Source organism: Meles meles, chromosome 1 (genome assembly GCF_922984935.1).
Source record: "Meles meles chromosome 1, mMelMel3.1 paternal haplotype, whole genome shotgun sequence".
NCBI classification, from domain to species: Eukaryota; Metazoa; Chordata; class Mammalia; order Carnivora; family Mustelidae; genus Meles; species Meles meles.
In genome coordinates, this window is record NC_060066.1 from 161,754,387 (window position 1) to 161,774,584 (window position 20,198).

General features: G+C 38.1%; 1 protein-coding gene across 19 annotated transcripts in view; it reads right to left on the reverse strand.

Annotated features, from left to right (window-relative positions):
• Window positions 1–2,917: 2,917 nt before the first annotated feature.
• Window positions 2,918–20,198, reverse strand: part of SGIP1 (SH3GL interacting endocytic adaptor 1) — a 217,763-nt gene continuing 200,482 nt past the window's right edge. For all 19 annotated transcript variants that reach the window (XM_046003690.1, XM_046003802.1, XM_046003689.1 and 16 more), the window contains 5 exons: window positions 17,050–17,182; window positions 14,306–14,508; window positions 13,105–13,169; window positions 12,357–12,521; window positions 2,918–10,942 (listed from right to left, as the gene is read on the reverse strand). In XM_046003690.1, the coding sequence (XP_045859646.1) occupies window positions 10,920–10,942; window positions 12,357–12,521; window positions 13,105–13,169; window positions 14,306–14,508; window positions 17,050–17,182 (589 nt within the window). In that variant the 3' untranslated portion in view covers window positions 2,918–10,919. The remainder of the gene's footprint in view (window positions 10,943–12,356; window positions 12,522–13,104; window positions 13,170–14,305; window positions 14,509–17,049; window positions 17,183–20,198) is intronic.

Genomic DNA, 20,198 nt, shown 5'->3' on the forward strand with positions numbered 1-20,198 from the left:
GAGGAAAGATAGTCTTGTGTAGAAGATGCTATTCCACACCCAAAAGCAATATTTTTTATTCCCTCCAAATTAATCTTGATAACAGTTTGCTAATTAACATTTGTTGTTGTTGCTTTACTTTAGAAGTTAAAATTGTCTTCCTCAAAGGATTCTTTTTCAAGCAACAGTGACTGACTTTGTAAAGAGCTGGAAGAACTTAACACGTAACAAGTATTTTATTAGAAAACCTACTTCCTTCTCCTGAATGCTTGTCAAAAAAGCTGGTAGGAACGGACTTCTCCGAATTTAGACTGTCGGTCTATTGCCCTATTGCCTACATACAAATTTAGATATTCATTTAAATTATTTTACAATCTGCGAATCTGAGAGACAGCACAAGGAAACACGGTTCTAGACACTAAAACAGAGTCCCTGCCTTCAAGGAGTCGGCATTGAGTGGACAGGACAGACAAGGGCACAATCACAAACCTCAGTGTGATCAGTGTCAGAGTAGAGAGAAGCAAAGGGTTCTGGAGGGCACACAGAATGGCAGAGGCACTGTGTGTTGGAAGAGAGGCAGTGAGGAGTGTGTGCGTGAGTGTGTGCCTATGTGTGTGTGCCTAAGTACCTGTGGGTATGAGTATGTCCCCATAAGTGCGTGAGGCTGCGTCTGTGTACATGGAAATAAGGGTGTGCCTCTGTGTACCCGTGTGTGCACCTGTGTGTATGAATGATTATCTGTGCACCCAAATGGGTGTGTGCCTCTGTGTGTGTCTGTGTGTGAGCCTTTGTGTGTGATATGTCTGTGTCCTGAACGTATGTGTGCTTCTTGGTGTGTATGCTTTTGAGTATATTAGGATCTATGAATGTGAGAGAGAGTGTGTGTGTGTGTGTGTGTGTGTGCTTGAGTGTATGTTTATGCATAATGAGTGTGAGTGTCCACATGAGTGTGGTAGGACACATTCTGCCTGATTAAGTGGGTCATTCAGGTTCTGATCCAAAGTGACACGGATAGACCTTGGTCTGCTCCCTGGTTTCCAAAGCTGCGCAGCAGGTCAGAGCTGGAAACTAGAGGTCCCCAGGGGAGGGGTCACCCAGTGTGTCTGGCCTCAAGGGACCACTCAGGACTCACGCTGCTCCAGGAGCGGACCAAGCTGGCCAGCTCTGCACCTGGCATCAACCTAAAGCTCAGCCCTACAGGAAGTCGGTGGTGGTGGGAGTGGTGGTGGGGGGTGGGGGTCACTACCAAAGGCCAGGAGTCATCTTGCAGTTCCCAAATTTGGGGCCACTGTTTCTATTTGTTGGGGGAGGTCTATTTGTTTGGGTGGGGGTCAGGGAGTTCATGGCCCAGGCAGACAGGCCATTTCTTACCACAGGGCCCTCCCTCCTCAGCCCCCTGCAACCCTGGAACTTGCGGCGTCTTTCTCTTCTCGGCTCGCACCCCGCGGCGCTGCGGAGACGGCTCACTTACCTACAGCAGCGCTGGGACAGACACCGGGCTCCGCTGGGGGCCCCCTAGACCTCCCGCTTGCTCACTGCGGGAGCCGGCGGCTCAGAAGGAGCCTCGGTCCTCCAGGGTTTCCCTCTGCCTGCGGCCGCCCGCGCACTCCCCTTGTGCTCTGCGCCTGGTCTCCAGGGTGACCTCCTCAAACAGATCCCCCCACCCCCCTACCCCTGGAGACACAGTAGCTGCTTGGTCCTCTGAGCCGCCCTAAGGATGTCAGGATCTCAACGTGACCACCCAGAGGGCGCCGCCCTGGGCCTGATTGTGCCCTGGGGTGGCCTGGAGCTGAGGGGAACCGGTCATCGTTCGGTGAGAAGGCCTTCGGGAACTCAAGGCACAGCCCGGTGAGCCCTCATCCTGTTCCTTTTCCCTAAATGTCAGGGGCAGGAGTGGGAAGTACTGCGGTTTCCTGGGACACGAAATCCGACGTACAGAGAGAAAGCAGAGCTCCCCTTCCCTTTCCCAGACCCCAGACACTACTCCCCCCCCACCCTGCTCCGTGGTGCAGAAGCTTGATCCTAGGGGTAGTTACCGACAGCTTATATTTACCAAATACTGGCACACAGTTTTCGTTTTATTTAGTTGTCCCAACAACTCTGTCTGGAAGGGTTGTTCTTCCTTTACAAGTAGAGAAAATTGAGATTCTTTGATATTAAATAATACGCCCAGGGCCTTAAAGGATACCTGCTGTGTACGGGCTTATCTCATGAGCATTACAAACGGGCTCTATCACTTTCTTTAACACCTCTCTTACCAGCCTCTTGAAGTTTAAGAAGCTTTGAAATGGAGGCTGTTTGGCACCGAGGACCTACCCGAGATATCTAATAGGCCCTTCCTCCTTAATAATCAACCCAGGGCCCCTCCCCCAGCCCAAAGCAAACAAATCCAAACCTTTAAAGGGACGCTTATGTAGTTGATTACTGGAGTTAGAAATAAAACAGTGCCCCTAAGTCGCTGGCTTGGCACCTGTCCCTTGAAGGGCGCTCAGTGCAGTTAGCATTAGCTGACTAGAACAATACACTGGGACAACAACAGAGCCCGTAGGAGTTAGAACAGAGTTGGAGAAAGGGCACTGAAGTGTTCTGGCCCCATCCCAATCCCGATTCATAGAAAAGTAAGAACAGGAAAGGACCATATATTGAATATCTACTTCCTATTAGGTAGGAACCATTAGATGATTGATAAAGATGATTTCATTTCTTCTCTTCATTGACCCTAGGACAAAGGATAGTAACTCCATTTTCTTAAAGATAAGGATGGAGAATCGAAGAGTAACATGCCCAAGTCTATAGTTAGATCACCGAACTGGGATCTGTCCAACTCTAAAACCCTTGCTCTGTGCCCAACCTTTTTGTGTGCTTTGCTCTCCATAAACGGACAGTGAAATTTTCCAGAAATATGTGTCAAATTTCAAGAGACTGGTGATAAAAGAGATTCACAACTCAGTTTATTTTTACATTTTTCATTTATTTTCCAGAAAAAAAAAATCACATTTTAATAACAACTTATTTTAGGTATTTCATCTTGATCTCATGTATAATTAAAGTTTGTTCTGAAACGGGGACCCTAGTTGCAGTAATGTGTCATGATAAATCATTGCATATTCAGGATTTTGTGAAATGGGTGATTGGGAAAATTATGAAGGAAAAATCATTTGTAAAAATCATTATTTACAACAAAATGATATCCACACATTTTCTAACTCATAAGGCAAGTAATTTAAAATGTTCTCATGATTATTGTCAATAAATCAATACTACACATTCATGTCACCATTGCTCAACAGCGAGCTTTGCTGCAGTGAACCCCTGCTTCTTTTGCTGGTTTTTTTCTTGATCACAGCACAGAAGCGGTAAAGCTTTCATCATAGACAAAGCAGTAACGGTTATGAGAATAAAAGTACTCTCTGTCGAATTACACATGTAGGAAAAAGAGCCAAGCAGCGACATTTTAACTAGATTCTAAAAAATATACTTGAGCATTTTAACCCACAATATCTTTTATAAATATGTTACGCTCAAGGAATTCTGTGAAATTATATACTCCATACAAGGTGATGAGGAATTTCAGTTTACTGTCACTATAAAGATCATGGGGGAGTTCTGAATAAAGGAATAAAGGCTACCACCAACTCAAATTAAAGTATACACTAATAAGCATTTTTCTTAAGAAAGACAACTGACGAAATTTTATTACCTCTAGAAACACAGCAAAATTTCTCTGAGATTCTCCTCCTAGTTTTTCTGATTTTTAGAGTAAGAAAAAAAAAGGATGCTACTTAATAGGCATAAAAATTAAAACTTGATCATTTCATTCATAGAGTTTTTTTCCTACACAAAGTGAAAAATTGAAAAAAAAAGTATTCGTACATTGAAATCCAATAATATCCAAACAGTTAAAAAAAAGCCAGCTCTACAAAGGACTGCTTGGCCTATAGTGAAGCTCTGCTCAGAGTTAAGATTAGCGTATCATCATACATGTACCAACACTTGGCTTTTTTAAGAAAATATATTCAGGAGCAATTTTCCAACTCTCTTAGACTGAGAGAGAAACAGAGAGACAGACCAGACAGGAGCCAATCTCTTTCATGCACTTCCATTTAACAAAGCAAGCATTCAATACTGAACTGCAAAGCCAATACAGTTATAAAAATTATCATCCTATCATCTCTTGCAAGGAAAAGAAAAAAATCTGGCTTTGGATCTTGGGACAGTGGTCCCAGTGGTAGTCATTTGGTGTATTATTAAAATAGTTTGAAGTAATGATGCATGTATGAACAACACTAAGCATTTATTTTGTCAGAAAAGGAGAGAAAATGTCAATGAAGTAACATACAACTGAACAAAGGAGATAGAATTAACACTTGCATGATCTCATTCAATGGAATATTTAAAAATGATAAATGTCTTAATCATCTATCAAGCCAATTCACAAACTTTGAATGAATTAAAAATTGAGCTATATTTAAAGAAATGTAAAGTGATCCAGCTATATTCTGAATCAGTTTGTCCAGGAATTTTTTAAAAGGAATTTTGCTGATTTTGTGTAAAAACAATTGATTTGCAAAATAAGGCATAACAAAAAAGAACTGTGAAATGTTCATTAATAGAGTGTAGGGTTCTGCAAAATCTTTGCTAAATAATATATCCCTCTCATTTAAAAAGTTTTTCATATAATTTCTAACAAGTTTATGTAAAAATGCAGTCAGTGTTCATTTATCATGATTCAATTTCTTAAAACCACTTAATAAAATATTACCAAATATCGTTCACTTGTGTTAATTTCTTGCTGTAAAGTATTTGGATTGTTTGCAACAGATGGTAGCCTGATGTGCTGGTTATAGGAGCAGACCTTAAAAATAATACTTAGAAAATTAAAACATTAAAACAACATTGTTATTTTGTTTTGAATATTTTAGGGGATAAAGTTAAATTCACTAAGATATACTAATGAAATTTAAAATGATACTCATTCGAAGTCACAGGAATTCTTCTTAAAGTTAAACAAAAACCCAGAAACATCCTTTCAAAACATTCCTGATTTTATTATTTGTGGTTCTTGAAGGATATGTAAGCTGGTGTTACAAAAAAACTTTTCTAAAGTTTCCTCAAGGTGTGTTTAAGAAAAAAATATGTTTTTGTAATTTAGTAATTTTCTTAAGCTTCATTAAAACACTTCCCTTTATTATCAAATGTCTGAGGAGTGGGGACTATAGCATAGGACCACAGATTCTCAGGACACAGTGAACATTTGTGAGAAACAGTAGACCTGGACATGATTTGGAAAATACTGGAATATAGGTGAATGCAGAAGTATCTCTTCCTTATTTTCTTTTAGGCATTAAGGGACACATAAAAATATATTTGCTTCTCATTGAAACATCTTTTCTTACAAGGTTATAGGTGTATTTAGAATAAGCAACCTACTACCCTAGGGATAGAAGGAAGCAATCAAAAATACTATAAGTCAAAAAAATACTATAAATCAAAGGAAAAATAACTTTAGAAGTTATATCTAGAGAATAAATGATTATACTTATGGTGAATGTCAATAAGGAGGTGACTTGTCTCACAAGAATACTCATTTAGGATAGAGATCAAATATTAAACATGCGGGGAAATCAAGAAATCTGACCACAGTTAACTCAAAAGACCCTAAAATTTGACTTTCCATCAAGAAGAATTTTTCAATTTGAATTAGATATTAAAATTGCAACTCTAGCCTACAGAAGATGACAGAACATCAAAGCAATGACCCGTAGAAAAGCAAGTGGGTTTTCTGTTGTTATTGTTTTTAATATTTGGAGATTTAAATACTGGATTTCTACTTCATCTTCCCTCCACACATTTCATGCACAAAAAGTAATGTAATGGCAGGCATGTTTAATTCATGAGTGAGGGACTCACATTTAAATGCTATTTGCCAAATGGATAAAAAATTACCAAACCCAAATGAAGCAGGAAAATCCAATAAAGCCTCATAACAGAAATGCACACAGTAAAATGTGCATCATCAGAACACTTCAATCAATTAGCACAGATCGACTTGTTCATTCATATCAGAAACTTAATTTGACTTACTTCAAGGAAACATCATTCTTACTTATATTAACTTTTAAAGGGATATTTAGAGATCATCCTCTATTTAATATCATAAAAAATTTAGCTTCTGTTAAAAAAAAAATTGCTGGTCAGAAAACCATGTAGTGAAATGAGTACCCTTAGACTGAATGGAATTTTGCTGAATGCATAATCTTAAGGAAAAAGAAAGCTTAAAAAAAAAAAAGCAGAACTCAACAAACGCATCTTATTGTAGATATCTACATATTTTACTGTGTCATTCAAATTTAACGGAGAGCTGGGATTATTTAAAAAAAAAAAAAAAGGAAAAACAAAAATGATGGTGCAGGGTCCTGGAATCGAGTCCCACATCGGGCTCTCTGCTTGGCGGGGAGCCTGCTTCCTCCTCTCTCTCTGCCTGCCTCTCTGCCTACTTGTGATTTCTCTCTGTCAAATAAATAAATAAAATCTTAAAAAAAAAAATGACGCTGGTCCACGCTTATAAAGCATTCAGTTCAAAGGCCTATGAGATAAATATGGTCAGCTCAGAATCTACATGTCTACCTGAGTGTCTCTTGCAAAGAAGGAGACATTTATTAAGACTTTGTATTTGCAGTGAGTGGCAGCTTGTAATCTGCCTACTGCTTCTCTAGGTCTTTTAAGACATTGATGAAAAGGAAGAAATGTGAAAATGAGAGAACGTATTTCAGGCCACCTTGAGACTAGATAGACAGGAAAACTCTAAGGAAAAGATAGGGATTTTCCTAGAAAAAGCCTTGAATCTTTTTTAGTTTTTTATTTATTTTTTTGATTGGAGAAAGTTAAATGGATTGAGTGAAAAAATAAATTCACTAGAAAAATGAGAGTCAACTTATAATTTAATATAATCGATATAATGTCATAACCAAGAAGGACCACAGAGATCTATTAGGGCAGGGATTCCCAGATTTTGGGTGCTTGTCAAAATACATATTCCTAAACCTCATCCCTAGAGATTTATTCATTCAATATAAACTTCTTGATTCTTGCTATTGTCTAGGCTCTGGGATAATGGTAAGTGAGCCAAAATCATTGCCCTTTTAAATGAATGTTAATACAAGTGATCCACAAGTCATACTCTGAGAAACGTACCCTTTTCCAACAATTTTGCTATTGGAATTACCCTTATTTTGATACTAATTTTTCATAGTACCGTTAACCTTGGGATTCAAATGATATACGTTTAGTAAAATGAAACAGAAGAGTTTATTTCCCAGAATGAACAGCAAGGGGCCCTCTCTGCAGTTAAGATAACTGGATTACTTCCTGCTGCTGTGGGGCTTTAGGAAAATTAATTACTTTAAGCCTCAATGTCATCGTTCATAAAACAGGAATTACAAAGAGGGCTTACAACTTTGGGGTTGTTATGAGGATTAAATATCTGTAGTGACTGGTATATGGTAGGCAGTCAAGTAAATGTAAATTTTTATTATCTATCAGTCAATTTATGTGATTGCACATGTTTTCTTATGAAGCCGCCACAGTGGATCTATGTGATCTTGTAGAATCATGGAACTTCAGAGGTGAGAGAAATTTTATAGATCGTTGGTATGTTATGACGGTGTTCAAATCGTGCTGGGGTTGTGGTGGGGACCCCAGGTCTAAAGCATGGCAGGAACTACACCATTGCTTTATGCTGTTTTACCTAATGGGATTCCATATGTAATTTTAGGAGAAAAAAGGCCTGTTGTTAAGAAAAACTTGAAAAACACTGTCAGTCCCAATCCCTTGTTCTAAGGATGAGAAACTAAGAAATCAGTGATTTGTCCAATGTCACACCGCAGCAATTAGCGATAGTCACCAGGCTTCTTTGACAGGAAGATTTAGAAATGAAAATATGTGTCAGGATTGCCTCTCAGGATTGCAGATAGAGTGAAAATATGTAAAAACAAAAATAAAGCATCTCTATTCACTCAAAACCATTTGAAATGTGGATATCCTTTCTTTATAGGTGAAACAGACTCCCAAATACCATACAGTGAATTTTCCCTTTGTCTGTAGGTGTAGAAAAGAACAGAGCTTTAAAAATTAGTAAAAATTTAATTCCTAGGAATTATAAATTCCAACTATGGTAAAATTCAGACTAATTCTTAACAAGAATTTATTTTTAAAAATATCAAGAAAATATGGAATTTATTTAAAAAGAAAAACATACTTTCCATGTTGTCAAAATAAAGCAATACCATTCATACTTTCTATCTTGTTAGAACAGAAACTTTTAAAATAATGAATCTCAAGAAGTGGTGTTCTGGTCAATGAAAACTCTTTCTATCTGAACCCCTGGTGTTGAAAATATTAATATGTACTTGCCCATTTTGTTCTGTTTTAGGAATTGATAATGAACCTGAATTCACGTTGGGTTTTTTTTTTTTTTTTAATGTAGTAGAGACTCTTGAGTTATCTAGGATCTTTTTTCCTAATAGGGATTCTTACTATACAGTACTATGGATATGGGTATAAGAGGAGATTGTAAACTACAAGATTAAAAAAAAAACACAAAAAACGTACCAAAATCTAAAGCCCTGATATGAGTTTATTGTGTTATTATTTGACCTATTTTTTGGAAGGAAGAAGGGATATCTTCTTTATTGAGTTTCTGGTTATTGAAAGTTTAATAATTATGAAGCCAATGGCCTCCATTCTGTTTCACAAAGACCAGTCAAGGGATCATCAGAGATCTTCATAGGGTCAAATTTAGTTCCTGGAAATGTTTGAATAATGTTAGAGATTATTGTAATCTATGTTTTAAATTATATTCTTACAGTATCAACAAAATTATTCTTTGAAAAAAACCCTTGTATTTAATTACTAATTCACTCTAGAACTATATAAAATAAAATATAAAGAGCAAGACATAAGAACCAGTAATATTTACACATTTTTAATATGTTTGTGTTAATATTCAATACGTTTTCCTTATGAATTGATTACTTAAAAATGCATTTTTATATTCATATGCTGGATAATTCTCAATTTTCTGCTGCTTACTCTCCATTGGTTTCAGTCTTTGTTGTTTCCCCATGTTTTATGGGATTTAAAAGTTTGCATTTCCTATTTTGGTTTCAAAATCAAATTGAATATCTTTACTTAAAATGAGTATATTAATAATTTATCCAAAAAACTTCCACACCAGACTGTCTGGGGAGCCAACTGAGTGTCTGAATAGTAGGAATTCTTCTGAGGTAAAACAGATCATTTCGAACATTCTCTGGGCAGCAAGCACTGATTGAGAAGTACAAATGTTAATTTAAAAATTTCCACTATAAACAATTGCCCATCACGATCTTATTTTAAAAGTAAGACTTAAAAAATTTAATTTGATCTAAAATTTAAAGGGACTAACGATTCTTTGTTAAATATACATGAACGTAAAATAAAATTTAGCAACTAATGAGGAATACAACAGCTTAATAATTCCAGTTATTTAATAATATAACTTAGAATAAGAATCGGTTGGTCTATGACTTAAAGAAAGTTTTGTGTTTTCAGATAGTGCAGGAGGAAGAGTTTACAGCTGAGACCTGCCCCAGAAGAAGTGCTTCTCCGTTCTGAATCCTCACACTGTGAGGCCAGACTGTTTCAATGATACCTCGCTGCAATGAAATCATGACATAAATTTCTGCATAACTCTCTTTCTGACTCCCCGAGAATGGCAAAGATATATAGTTACATATGATGAATCTTATCCAAAAGGAAATTTATTGCATGATAATGTGGATAGGATTTCATTTTTAAAGCTTTTTTTTCCTTCTCAAATGATATAAATGAAGATGATTAAAATTTTCCTTCTGGACTTAAACAGGGGACTAATTTTTTTTTCTCTGAGTTTTAGTTTTAATGTTGTGATTCCCACAGGTAAAGAGAAAGATACGTGGTACCATTCCCCATGTTAGATGGGAGAGACTCTGTTTAGAGTAATTGTGCAAAAGTTGTTCACTGGTTCAACTATGGAAAGTCTTGAAATTTTAAAATCACAATGTTGGCTTTAGTCTGATATTATTCAGCAATCTCCACATTTGTTAAACTGTAGAGAGAGGGGAAAGTAGTTAAGACTTCAACATCTTCTTTACTCTTGATTATAATTTCATATACTTAAACTTTAAATATCAATTGCTTTCCCTTTTTACACAAGTTATAAAAATAAGAGGCCCTGTTTACACAGTTTGCATTTTTATGAAATTTGCAGTTTGAAAAAAAAGCTTTTTAAAAAGTGGTAATTAATGCTCTTCTTGAGTATGCTGTAACTTTAGAATTTTTTTTTCTGAAATAGTTTCTGAATTTAACCCACTAAATATTTGAAGATAGAATTTTTACTTAGCACTAGAGTAAAACATACTGAGGATCGAAGAAAAGGAAGGTTTTTTTTTTTTTCTGGTTCCACTTAATTTTCTTTGTATGTGGCACCCCCTTTATGACAGCTATCAATATTATATTTAAATTTTATATATTGACAAAATGCAATCTACCTCTGTAAGCATTGTGCCATTCAACAGTACTACTATTAAATTTACATACCACAGTTTAAATTACATCCATTTCAGGAATGGTAAAATGCTAAAACTCAAGTGTCTAACTGCCTTACTGGAATGAGTACAATTTACAAATACAATAATTACATTTTAAAACCATTAACAATATTACACCTAGAAGTAAATACTGTAAGATTGGTCATCATGGTATTTTGTGAGGGAAATCATAGCTGAAAGTCATGGACATTTCCAGCAGATTTATCCCAAGTGCAGATTTTGGTTTGTTTCCATCAAACCAAAATTAAAACCTGTTTCTCATACAACAGTTCTCCATTATGTGAATCCTCCAAATCCTTCCATAAGATTTTATTAGTTATCTGCCAAGTATTTTCCTGCAAAACAAAGCGACATATCAACAGGTTACCTGCTAGTTCCATAATGGGTTTATGATATGGGCAACATTTTCATTCCACCTGTCCTACTCCTAGAAGCCAAACACTGCATCTTGTGGGTGTGATGCTAGTATAAAATACATACAATTTCTTAAGTCTTCAATTTCTCAGACCAGCTAGTTGCCTTTTCACATTTCCACATATGAACCATTTGCAGAGGTTTGGGTTTTTAGGATAGGTTGGGAGATTTGTTTCTGGATGTGGGAATCCAACTTGTTATGGGAAGAATAACTGTATAACCTGGGACATTTTTGAGAATGGAGGGGTTATAACTAATAATTACATGAGTACAGGAGGCATTAAAACCAGGAGTTATCCCAACAAATCACTGATAAGTATAATCACCCTAGTATTGGTTGATTATCCTTCACCAACAAACTATCGTGTGTGCCAAAAACCTGTCTCATGGTCATATTCAGCTTATAGGCAACCATTTCTGATACTTTATATCAGATTCTTTAAGGCTGCTTATTTTATTTATTTTTTTAAAGATTTTATTTATGTATTTGACTGAGAGATCACAAGTAGGCAGAGAGGCAGACAGATGGAGGGCAGGACAGACTCCCCGCTGAGCAGAGAGCCTGATGAGGGACTCAAACCCAGGACCCTGAGATCATGACCTGAACCGAAGACAGAGGCTTAACCCACTGAGCCACCCAGGAGCCCCTAAGGTTGCTTATTTTAAAGTGAAAGATGGACCCTCTCAGATTTCAGCTATGCCTGACAAATATAAACTCTATAAAGTCTTATTGGAGGAAAAAAAGCCTTCAGTTAAGAGGTAAATTCAGGGATGCCTGGGTGGCTCAGTTGGTTAAGCGGCTGCCTTCGGCTCAGGTCATGATCCCAGGGACCTGGGATCGAGTCCCACATTGGGCTCCTTGCTCGGCGGGGAGCCTGCTTCTCCCTCTGTCTCTGCCTGCCACTCTGTCTGCCTGTGCTCGTGCTCTCTCTCTCTGACAAATAAATAAATAAAATCTTTTTAAAAAAAAAGAGGTAAATTCAGAGGCACATAGCATTTATTTTGTCAACATAAAAACAGTAGGATTTACTCCATTTAATTAACCTCAGTGTATATATGTGTATATAATGTATATAATGGGAATAACTGGTCATTCCCATATAAGAAACAGAGCCAGATAAGTAACCACAGCCTTCCTAATTCTGATTTCCAGGTTATTATCCCATTTTTACTTCATTCTACAATCGGTTTTCTTTCTAATGAGATGAGAAATGGGGATTGGAAGTGGGGAACTGGAAAAGAAAGAAGATGAGCAAATCAGACACTATTCCTTCTTGAGAGGTAGCTAAGGTGACACTATTTTTGCAAATGAAAACTCGCAGGATGCCCACTTACCTGCAGCAAACCTTTTCTTGATGAGTGAGAACCGATACCCTGCTCCAACAAGTTCAATGTCACATCCAGAAAGGGTGCTTCCTTCACTTGTGAACTGCACAACCAGTGGGGAGGGTTTGCTTGGACCTTCAGATAACTGAAATCTCGCCAATAAAGAACCCACCCCTACAAAAAAAGTATTAATCATTACAAAAAGCTATGTATCATTACAAGATAAGAGTCAACACAACATGCTGGATATAGTTTTAGAAATTATATTCAAAAGTTAACATATACAATCTAACTTATCAGAAAATAGTATATGTATATGTTTCAGTGATAAAATGGTGATGAATAAAATTTATTATGAAATATCATGAGGAACCTTTTTTGAACACTGATGAAATTATAATTCAACCAAATAGTACTTAAATTTGGGAGCATATTTGGAAGGCAATGTATTTTCCTAGTTAGAGGAAAGTGAGAAATCCCTCAACTACCAGGGAGTAGAGATCAGACGCAAAATGAAAACATGTCTCATTCAAAGCTCTTCTCTGAAATATGTTCTGTTTGACGTGGGGTGGGCAGAAAAGGGTAAGTAGAGGATTCACTGAGGAATTATTTGCTTTTTGTTAGTTGAAATAAGTATATACCAAAGCAAAGTGAACTACTTCGCTTGCTTCTAAGCTGTGCATTTTAATAGTTTTCTAATACCTGAAAGTTACTTCAGCTTTGTATATTAAAAAAAGTAAGCCTGTGATTGCATTACCTCCATTTTCTGACTTCTGAGAAATATCAGGAATCTTCCATAGTATTCTTTGCTGTTCAGCATTCCTAAAAATAAAATAGGTAAAAGGCTTTTGCATGTGCAAATGTTTTCATTTAATGGATGCCATATTTTTTCTAGATAGTGATAATTTTAAAAAAGGGTCTTGACAATGTTAACTACAATTTAAGCATTATCTATCGATCAATCAATCAATCGATTGGTCTATCTATCCACTCATCCATTCACATAAATGCTCTCTTTTTTCTGTTCCTTATTGTAACTAGCCACAACATAGGAAAACATATAGAGGACAATGCAGTTAAATTTTTTGCACCTGCTTATCCTAGATGATAAGTCTTAATCAATTAATTCAGGTAGCTTAAGTTTTCACTGTCATATGGCTGACTTTTTAAAAATGTTCTATATTTTTCTTCTGACAATCACATGGAAAAACTAGAATACTTTTTCTAAGAGAACAAGTTCTTTTTAATATCTACTCTCAGTGTCTCTTCAATAGGTGTTCCCGTACCTTCTCTAGTGGTGCCTTTTTAATAGTCCAGAGGCTACAAAACAAAACCCTACATTGCTCAGACGCCCCTGCAGTTAGGGTCCTAGATGCAGGTTAGGGTCCGCCAATCACAAACACTGCTTGAGATTTGGAGGCTAGAAGGGCAGAAGAGACCCTTCTCCTGCCACATTCGTGGCTCTTTCCTGGTGGCCAGCAGCGTACGTGAGATGTGAGGATCTTCTCACAAAGTGCTCCATGAAGTCCCGTCTCCAGGTGTGTGGGTTTGAGAAGCAGTGAAGGCAGTGCTTGTAGGAGCTTTCTCGTCCTTGGATCAACGTGGCCGTGGTGAGTTCTTGAATTCAGTGGCTCCATGGGCAGCTTTCGGGTTTATCTGCTTCTTGGTTGTGGCAGAGGGAGCAGCTTCCCTGGCGAGTGAGTTCTGCAGAGTTCTGGGAAACGTTCTTGGAGATCCAGCCTAAAGCTCATTTCTCTCACGCTTCCACTGTCGTGTGAGCATCTAAATCCCTGTGTTAAATCCTTCTCTGCTTAAAATAACAGAATGGTTTCAGTTTCCTGCCCTGAACCCTGACACAGAGGTCTGCTGTGATATCCTCCTGCAGGAAACACAAACGCTGTGAAGGCTATGAGCCCTTTGCCCATTTGGGGAAGAGGGAGGGGACTTGGGCTCCTTACCAGACTGCGGGTGGGAGCACGGCCTGGAGCTTGGTTACTCCCCCATCTATGGGGACCAGGAACTGCACGTTGTTGAGGGCTACGGCCGTTGTCATGGCGTCTGTATTGTATTTGTAATCTATGCGCAGGTCAGTGCTGGCCGGCTCGCACCGCCAGTTCACGGCCAGGTTCAGAGGTGTGGACTGAATGCCCTGGGCGGACACCTGGCCAAACGACAGCAAAGAGAATATTTAAGGCTTGACCATTAATCTGAAACAAAGCCGTAATTTATGATGATCTTCCATAGGAAGGTTCTGAGGGGTCAAATGTCATCGTGTGGTTGGTGCTGCTCATAAATGAGCTTTTAGTAAACAGACCGTGAAGGGTGCCCTAGGAAAGAGAGCTGAGTGCTTCAGGGAAATGGTTACAGATTAAAAACAAAATCAGTTCCCAAACCCTCTATAGCACTTTAGAGTTTACAAAGCACTTGTATCAGGGAAGGAGGTGGTGCCACATTGCTTAGGAGCTGAGGCCAAGGAGTTAGACAGTCTTGGATGTGAGCTCTGACTGTCACTTACAAGCTGAGTGATCTTGGGCCAGTCACTAAACCTCTCTGAGTCTCAGTAATTTCTTCAGCTGCCAAATGGGAATTATAACAATCATATCTATCCATAGGCTTGTGGGGAAGATCGAAGATATTTTATGTGAAACAGCATCGTGCCTAGCACTGTGTAAAGCACTAACGTTTTCATTCGTATTACCTGTTAATACTCTTATCATACTTTCCTTTTACAGCACACCAGTGAGTTAGACGAAGTAGGTTATTATTACTCCTTTGGGATCTGCCGAAGGGAGCACTTGAACCCACATTCTCTAACTGGAGGGGGTGCATTCTACTGTCTCCCATCAGTTCTAGTCAGAATCCACTGTGAGTTTGACCAGGGAAAAGCCATGTTTGCAGAATCAACAATATTGTCTTACCTAAAGGCAGTAATACCAACTTGATTTCTGGATCCACAGTGAAAAATTCGTAACGTTATTATTTCTTGACCGTTCACTGTCATGATGAATGGCTTTAGGAGCGTCTTCTTTTATTAGCACAGTCACACCACAGGGGCCGTGGGGGTGATTCTACATGTTTTTATGCACAGATTATGAGTTTAGCTGATTTTAAAGACTATAAACAGCTCCCTCTAGGCCTGGCAATGCCTGCACACATGGGCATCATGGGGAAGGGGCCTGAGGGCAGGCTGAGCTCATAAGGTAGCTGCGGTTGCTGCAGAAACAAGCCCGGATAGGAATCCTTTTATAAAATGATAGACATGGCTTTTGATGACAATTTTAGGTAGACAACCATTCTAAGTGTTTAAACTTCAAATATTTTTTGCAGCACAACCCTCTGCAAAATGAACTTTGCTTTGGAAACACGTTATTTAGGGTAACTCAAAAGCAGAGCCGACTGACCCCTCCCTGCCTGTTTCTGTACTCTGTCTCAGCGGGGGTTCTTGACTTCAGGGCAGCTCCTCTACCCAGGGCTTTGTGTTTTTGATTGTTCCAGTCCCTGGGGGATGCTCCTGATGGCCAGAAACTAAACATGCTGAGATTTGAGGACAATCCCACAAAATGCTCGTTGCGCTTCCCACCCAATGCCTCCCATCGTTGGAAACCACCACCACAACTAACCAACAGCAAAAGGGATTCCTCAGAGTTCACTTTAAAACAAAACGGCAGGCCTAGGGCTGCTTACATTCTACAAATACTTTGAAATATATTAGGCTATTAGCTCCTCACAACAACCTATAAAATATCTAGGTAGGAATCCTTATTATCCTTACTTGCAGAGAGGAAACAGAGGTTCAGGGAGATTAAGTGCCCAAAGTCAGTGGCCGGTAGGAAGCTGACTTAATTCCAGAATGCAGTTTCTTGCCTACGTTTAATTTTACACCAACCTCATGTTGCAACAGATGAATTCTGTCTACTTCTTAGATTCCCTTAATGACAAATATGGAGACTAAAACACAACAACAACAACAACAAAAAAATCCCACAGCACTGAAGAGTTAAAAAAATGTTTTTAATCAGTAGTGACAATGTAGACATGGTGTATGTAATGAACGTTTGTGAAAGAAAACTAGTACAGTTTTATTTTTACCCCTTTGGGCATAAAGAACCCTTCCATGGGCCTCAAAATTTAATTTCTTCTTCAGGGAAATGTTTTATTGGAGTTTGCTTTTCTTGCTCCTTTTCATTTCTCAGAAGTGTAAAGCAGTCACTAAATGTGTTTAAATTTTTGGGGGAAAATAAAAGTTAGATAAAAATGCATTTTTATCATATTTTAATTATACAGGTGATGAATTTCTGTGATATCATGTTTGTTCAGTGTTATTGATAACTCCCAAAGCTTAGACGATATTATTCTTACAGGACAGTCATTTGCATTTTTGTAAAATGTACCATGATATGGATATTTACTTTTAGTGGTTTCCTTACCACAATATATTTATATTGTGTTTTCCAACCGGGAGGGTATATTACCACCACAGGGAACTAGTTTACCAATATATATATAATCTCAATTATTGAAAGTTCCTGCAACTTCATTTTTGTCATCGCCAAGTAGCCCTTTGAGTTTATTTTCTTAAGAATTATAGCTTTTACGTTGTATTAAGAGAAATGCTATTTTGTTTACTTTTCTTTGATGTTAGACATGTTAGAATGTATATTTATAATGTGAAGAGACACCCGGACCATGTGAATAGGCTTACCTGATATTTGAGCATGTCCACATTATAATATGTAGCCTGCGGTTTTTGTTCCGACACTTTCTTTAGGTGAGTCATCAGATTTGGCATATTCACCCAGAATTCCTTGGTATTGGCATCATTTTGAGTATTATCGCTATTTGGTCGGAAAGAAGGAAATTATCGAGTAGCATCTTGTGACAAATATACACCCAAAGAAGCATCTTAGCAAATTGTCACCTGATTTCTATATCCGTCTTTGACAGTCGGTAGAGATTAGATTATTAACAGTAGTACAGTTTTACTACAATTGCAGTTCTGAAGGGCTTTATGCTAATAGATTAATACCCATAGGGAGGCACAATTGTATTGCTATGAATCTCAGTGAGCATCAACCAATCCTGATAATAATTGGTTGCTTTAAAGAGTGAATTATTTATTAATCCAAACCTAATAGCCCTTTCTATGTCACCAGTTTTCCTCTGAATTAGTGAGTTAATGCAATCAAGGAGCTGAGTACATTGATTTTTTAAAATTTTTATTTAAATTGACTTGAATCGTAGTTTCTCAGAAATTACTGAGTTAAATTCTTGGTCAAATGTAATCACAGTCTTTATCTTCAACTGAGGGGAACAGAATGATACTAAAACTACCATGGTATTTCATGGAAGAACATCTAAATCCTAAAACAGTCACTGCACTTATAAAATGATCCTGGAATGTGAATGATAATGATTACAGTAGGTACAACAGAGAAATGCAGTCTTGATGAATTCAGGAGTTTGGTATTCCTAGGGATTTGTTAGTTTTGCTCAGATGTCTGTCCACACGTGCCTTACCCAATGCATCTTGAAAACGCTTGTCTCAATGACAAAAGCAATTAGGCACGAGTGTGAAAAGCCTCTGCTCACTTCCCACATAATGAGGAAACTGAGGGCCCAAAGAATTCAGTAATCTGACATATAACTCACTTACTGAATGACAATTAAAGGGTAAGAAGACAGAAGGGTGATAGTCATAAAGTGATGATGGCAGCGGCACCTGGGTAGCTCAGTCGGTTAAGCTACTGACTCTTGATTTTGGGTCAGGTCATGATCTCAGTGTTGTGAGACTGAGTCCTGCGCTGGGCTCCACGCTGAGTGTGGAGCCTGCTTAGGATTCTCTCTCTTGGGGCACCTGGGTGGCTCAGTTGATTAAGCCTCCAACTCTTGAATTTGACTCAGGTCATGATCCCAATGTTGTGGGTTCCATCCCTATGGAATCCCTGCTCTATGCCCAGAGTAGAGTCTCTCCCCTGTGTCTGCTTCCTCAGTTGAGATTCTCTTCCTCTTCCTCTGCCCCTTCCCTGCTCACTCTCTTTCTCTTCAATATAAATAAATAAAATTTTTAAAAAAGATTTTATTTCTTTTTTTGACAGAGATCACAAGTGGGCAGAGAGGCAGGCAGAGAGAGAGAGGGAAGCAGGCTCCATGCCGAGCCGAGAGCCCGATGTGGGGCTCGATGCGGGGCTCGATGCGGGGCTCGATGCGGGGCTCGATCCCAGGACCCTGAGACCATGACCTGAGTCAAAGGCAGAGGCTTTAACACACTGAGCCACCCAGGTGCCGCGGTAAATAAAATTTTTTAAAAAGACTTTCTCTCTCCCTATCCCTCTACTCCCCTGCCCGCAAATAAATAAATAAAGTGATGAAAGCAGGTCAAAAATAAGTTGCTATGATTCCACCTCCAAAAGTCAACAAATTAAGATAGTGAGTAAAAAAAAAAAAAAAAAAAAATCAGGACTTTCTTTAAAACTGTTACTGATCTGTTAGGAGGGACTAGTTTTGTGGCCCAGGTCTCAGTAGGACCCATGAACTTCTACTGTGCCCTGATATAGGCAGTTGAGGACAAAGCAAAGCTCTATGACTCTGTAACTCTGATAGAAGAGACTCCTGTCCCCTGAGACTTTGCTCCTGGCCAGGCTGAGTTCAGGATGCTGATGAGGGCTGTCTAAACTTTTATTACCTAAAAGCATCCAAGTTACCCAGAGGCAGGAGATAAGAATAATAGAAAGTCAGTGAAATTAAGTAATTTGCTTAAGATTCACAGTAAATGAGTAAGAATCAGGATTCCAGCCCAGGACAGTAGACTACAGGTCACACTTTCCCACTGCACCGAAAAAGGTGCAGAATTAATATCCAGCAACATGTCATTAATTTGTACTAAGTAGATCTGAATAGCTGGGAAAATTTCAATGACACTATTTTTTCAGTTAATGTATTTTCTAAACTTAATAACAAATTAAGCGTAGCCCTATACCCATGATAATTCCTCACAGAACTTGCTTTAATAATTATTCAAGAAAGCCTGTATCAAATAGAGATGCCACTTAGCTAGAGATACAATTTTGAATGCCAAGAAGTCTTGAAAATTCTTTAGTCTCATGATAGGTTTAGCAGTTGTTCCTGAATTCTTTATGAGCAAAATCCTTTTGTGAAGGAAAAGTAGAAGTAAACTTTAATTTGGTCCCCCTCAAGGGATTGAAAACCCAAATGTCTTCAGGTGTTGAGCTGTTAACCAAAATGGAGTCTTTTAGAACATGTAAATGGGTCTGGGTCTAAGGCGATAGACGTCAAAAGGCTTGTACTGCAATCAAGAACAATACTTGATTATGTTGCCATTTATTTATTTATATGTTGCCTTTTAAAAATTAAGGATGGCAGCGATGATGGTAGAACCGTCCCGCCCAACAAACCCGCACAGGCCCCATGGCTGTGGTTACCAGTTACGTCCCTGACAAAATAATCAAATATTTAGTTCATAAGGTCCAAATTAATGAGGATATTCTGTTTTTTTTTTTTTGTCTTGGCAAATAATAATGTAAGTGTCTGTATAATGTTTTGTCAGACAAAACACACTCAGAGTGTGATTAAACTCAATTCATAGGACTGATACGTTTATATAAATATAAAACTCTTGCAAATAGGCCTAAAATCTTTGCCACATACCTACCTAAAAATGCAACAGAAACTGTGACATTCGTCTTATTAACATACCAGTGAGATGGTGGCACATAATCCCTAATTTCAGGTAGAAGAAACTTGAAAAATAAAATTTACTGGCTCAACTGGAGCTGTATGTTAAATGCTGAATCACTAAATTCAACACCTGAAGTTAATATTACACTCCATGTT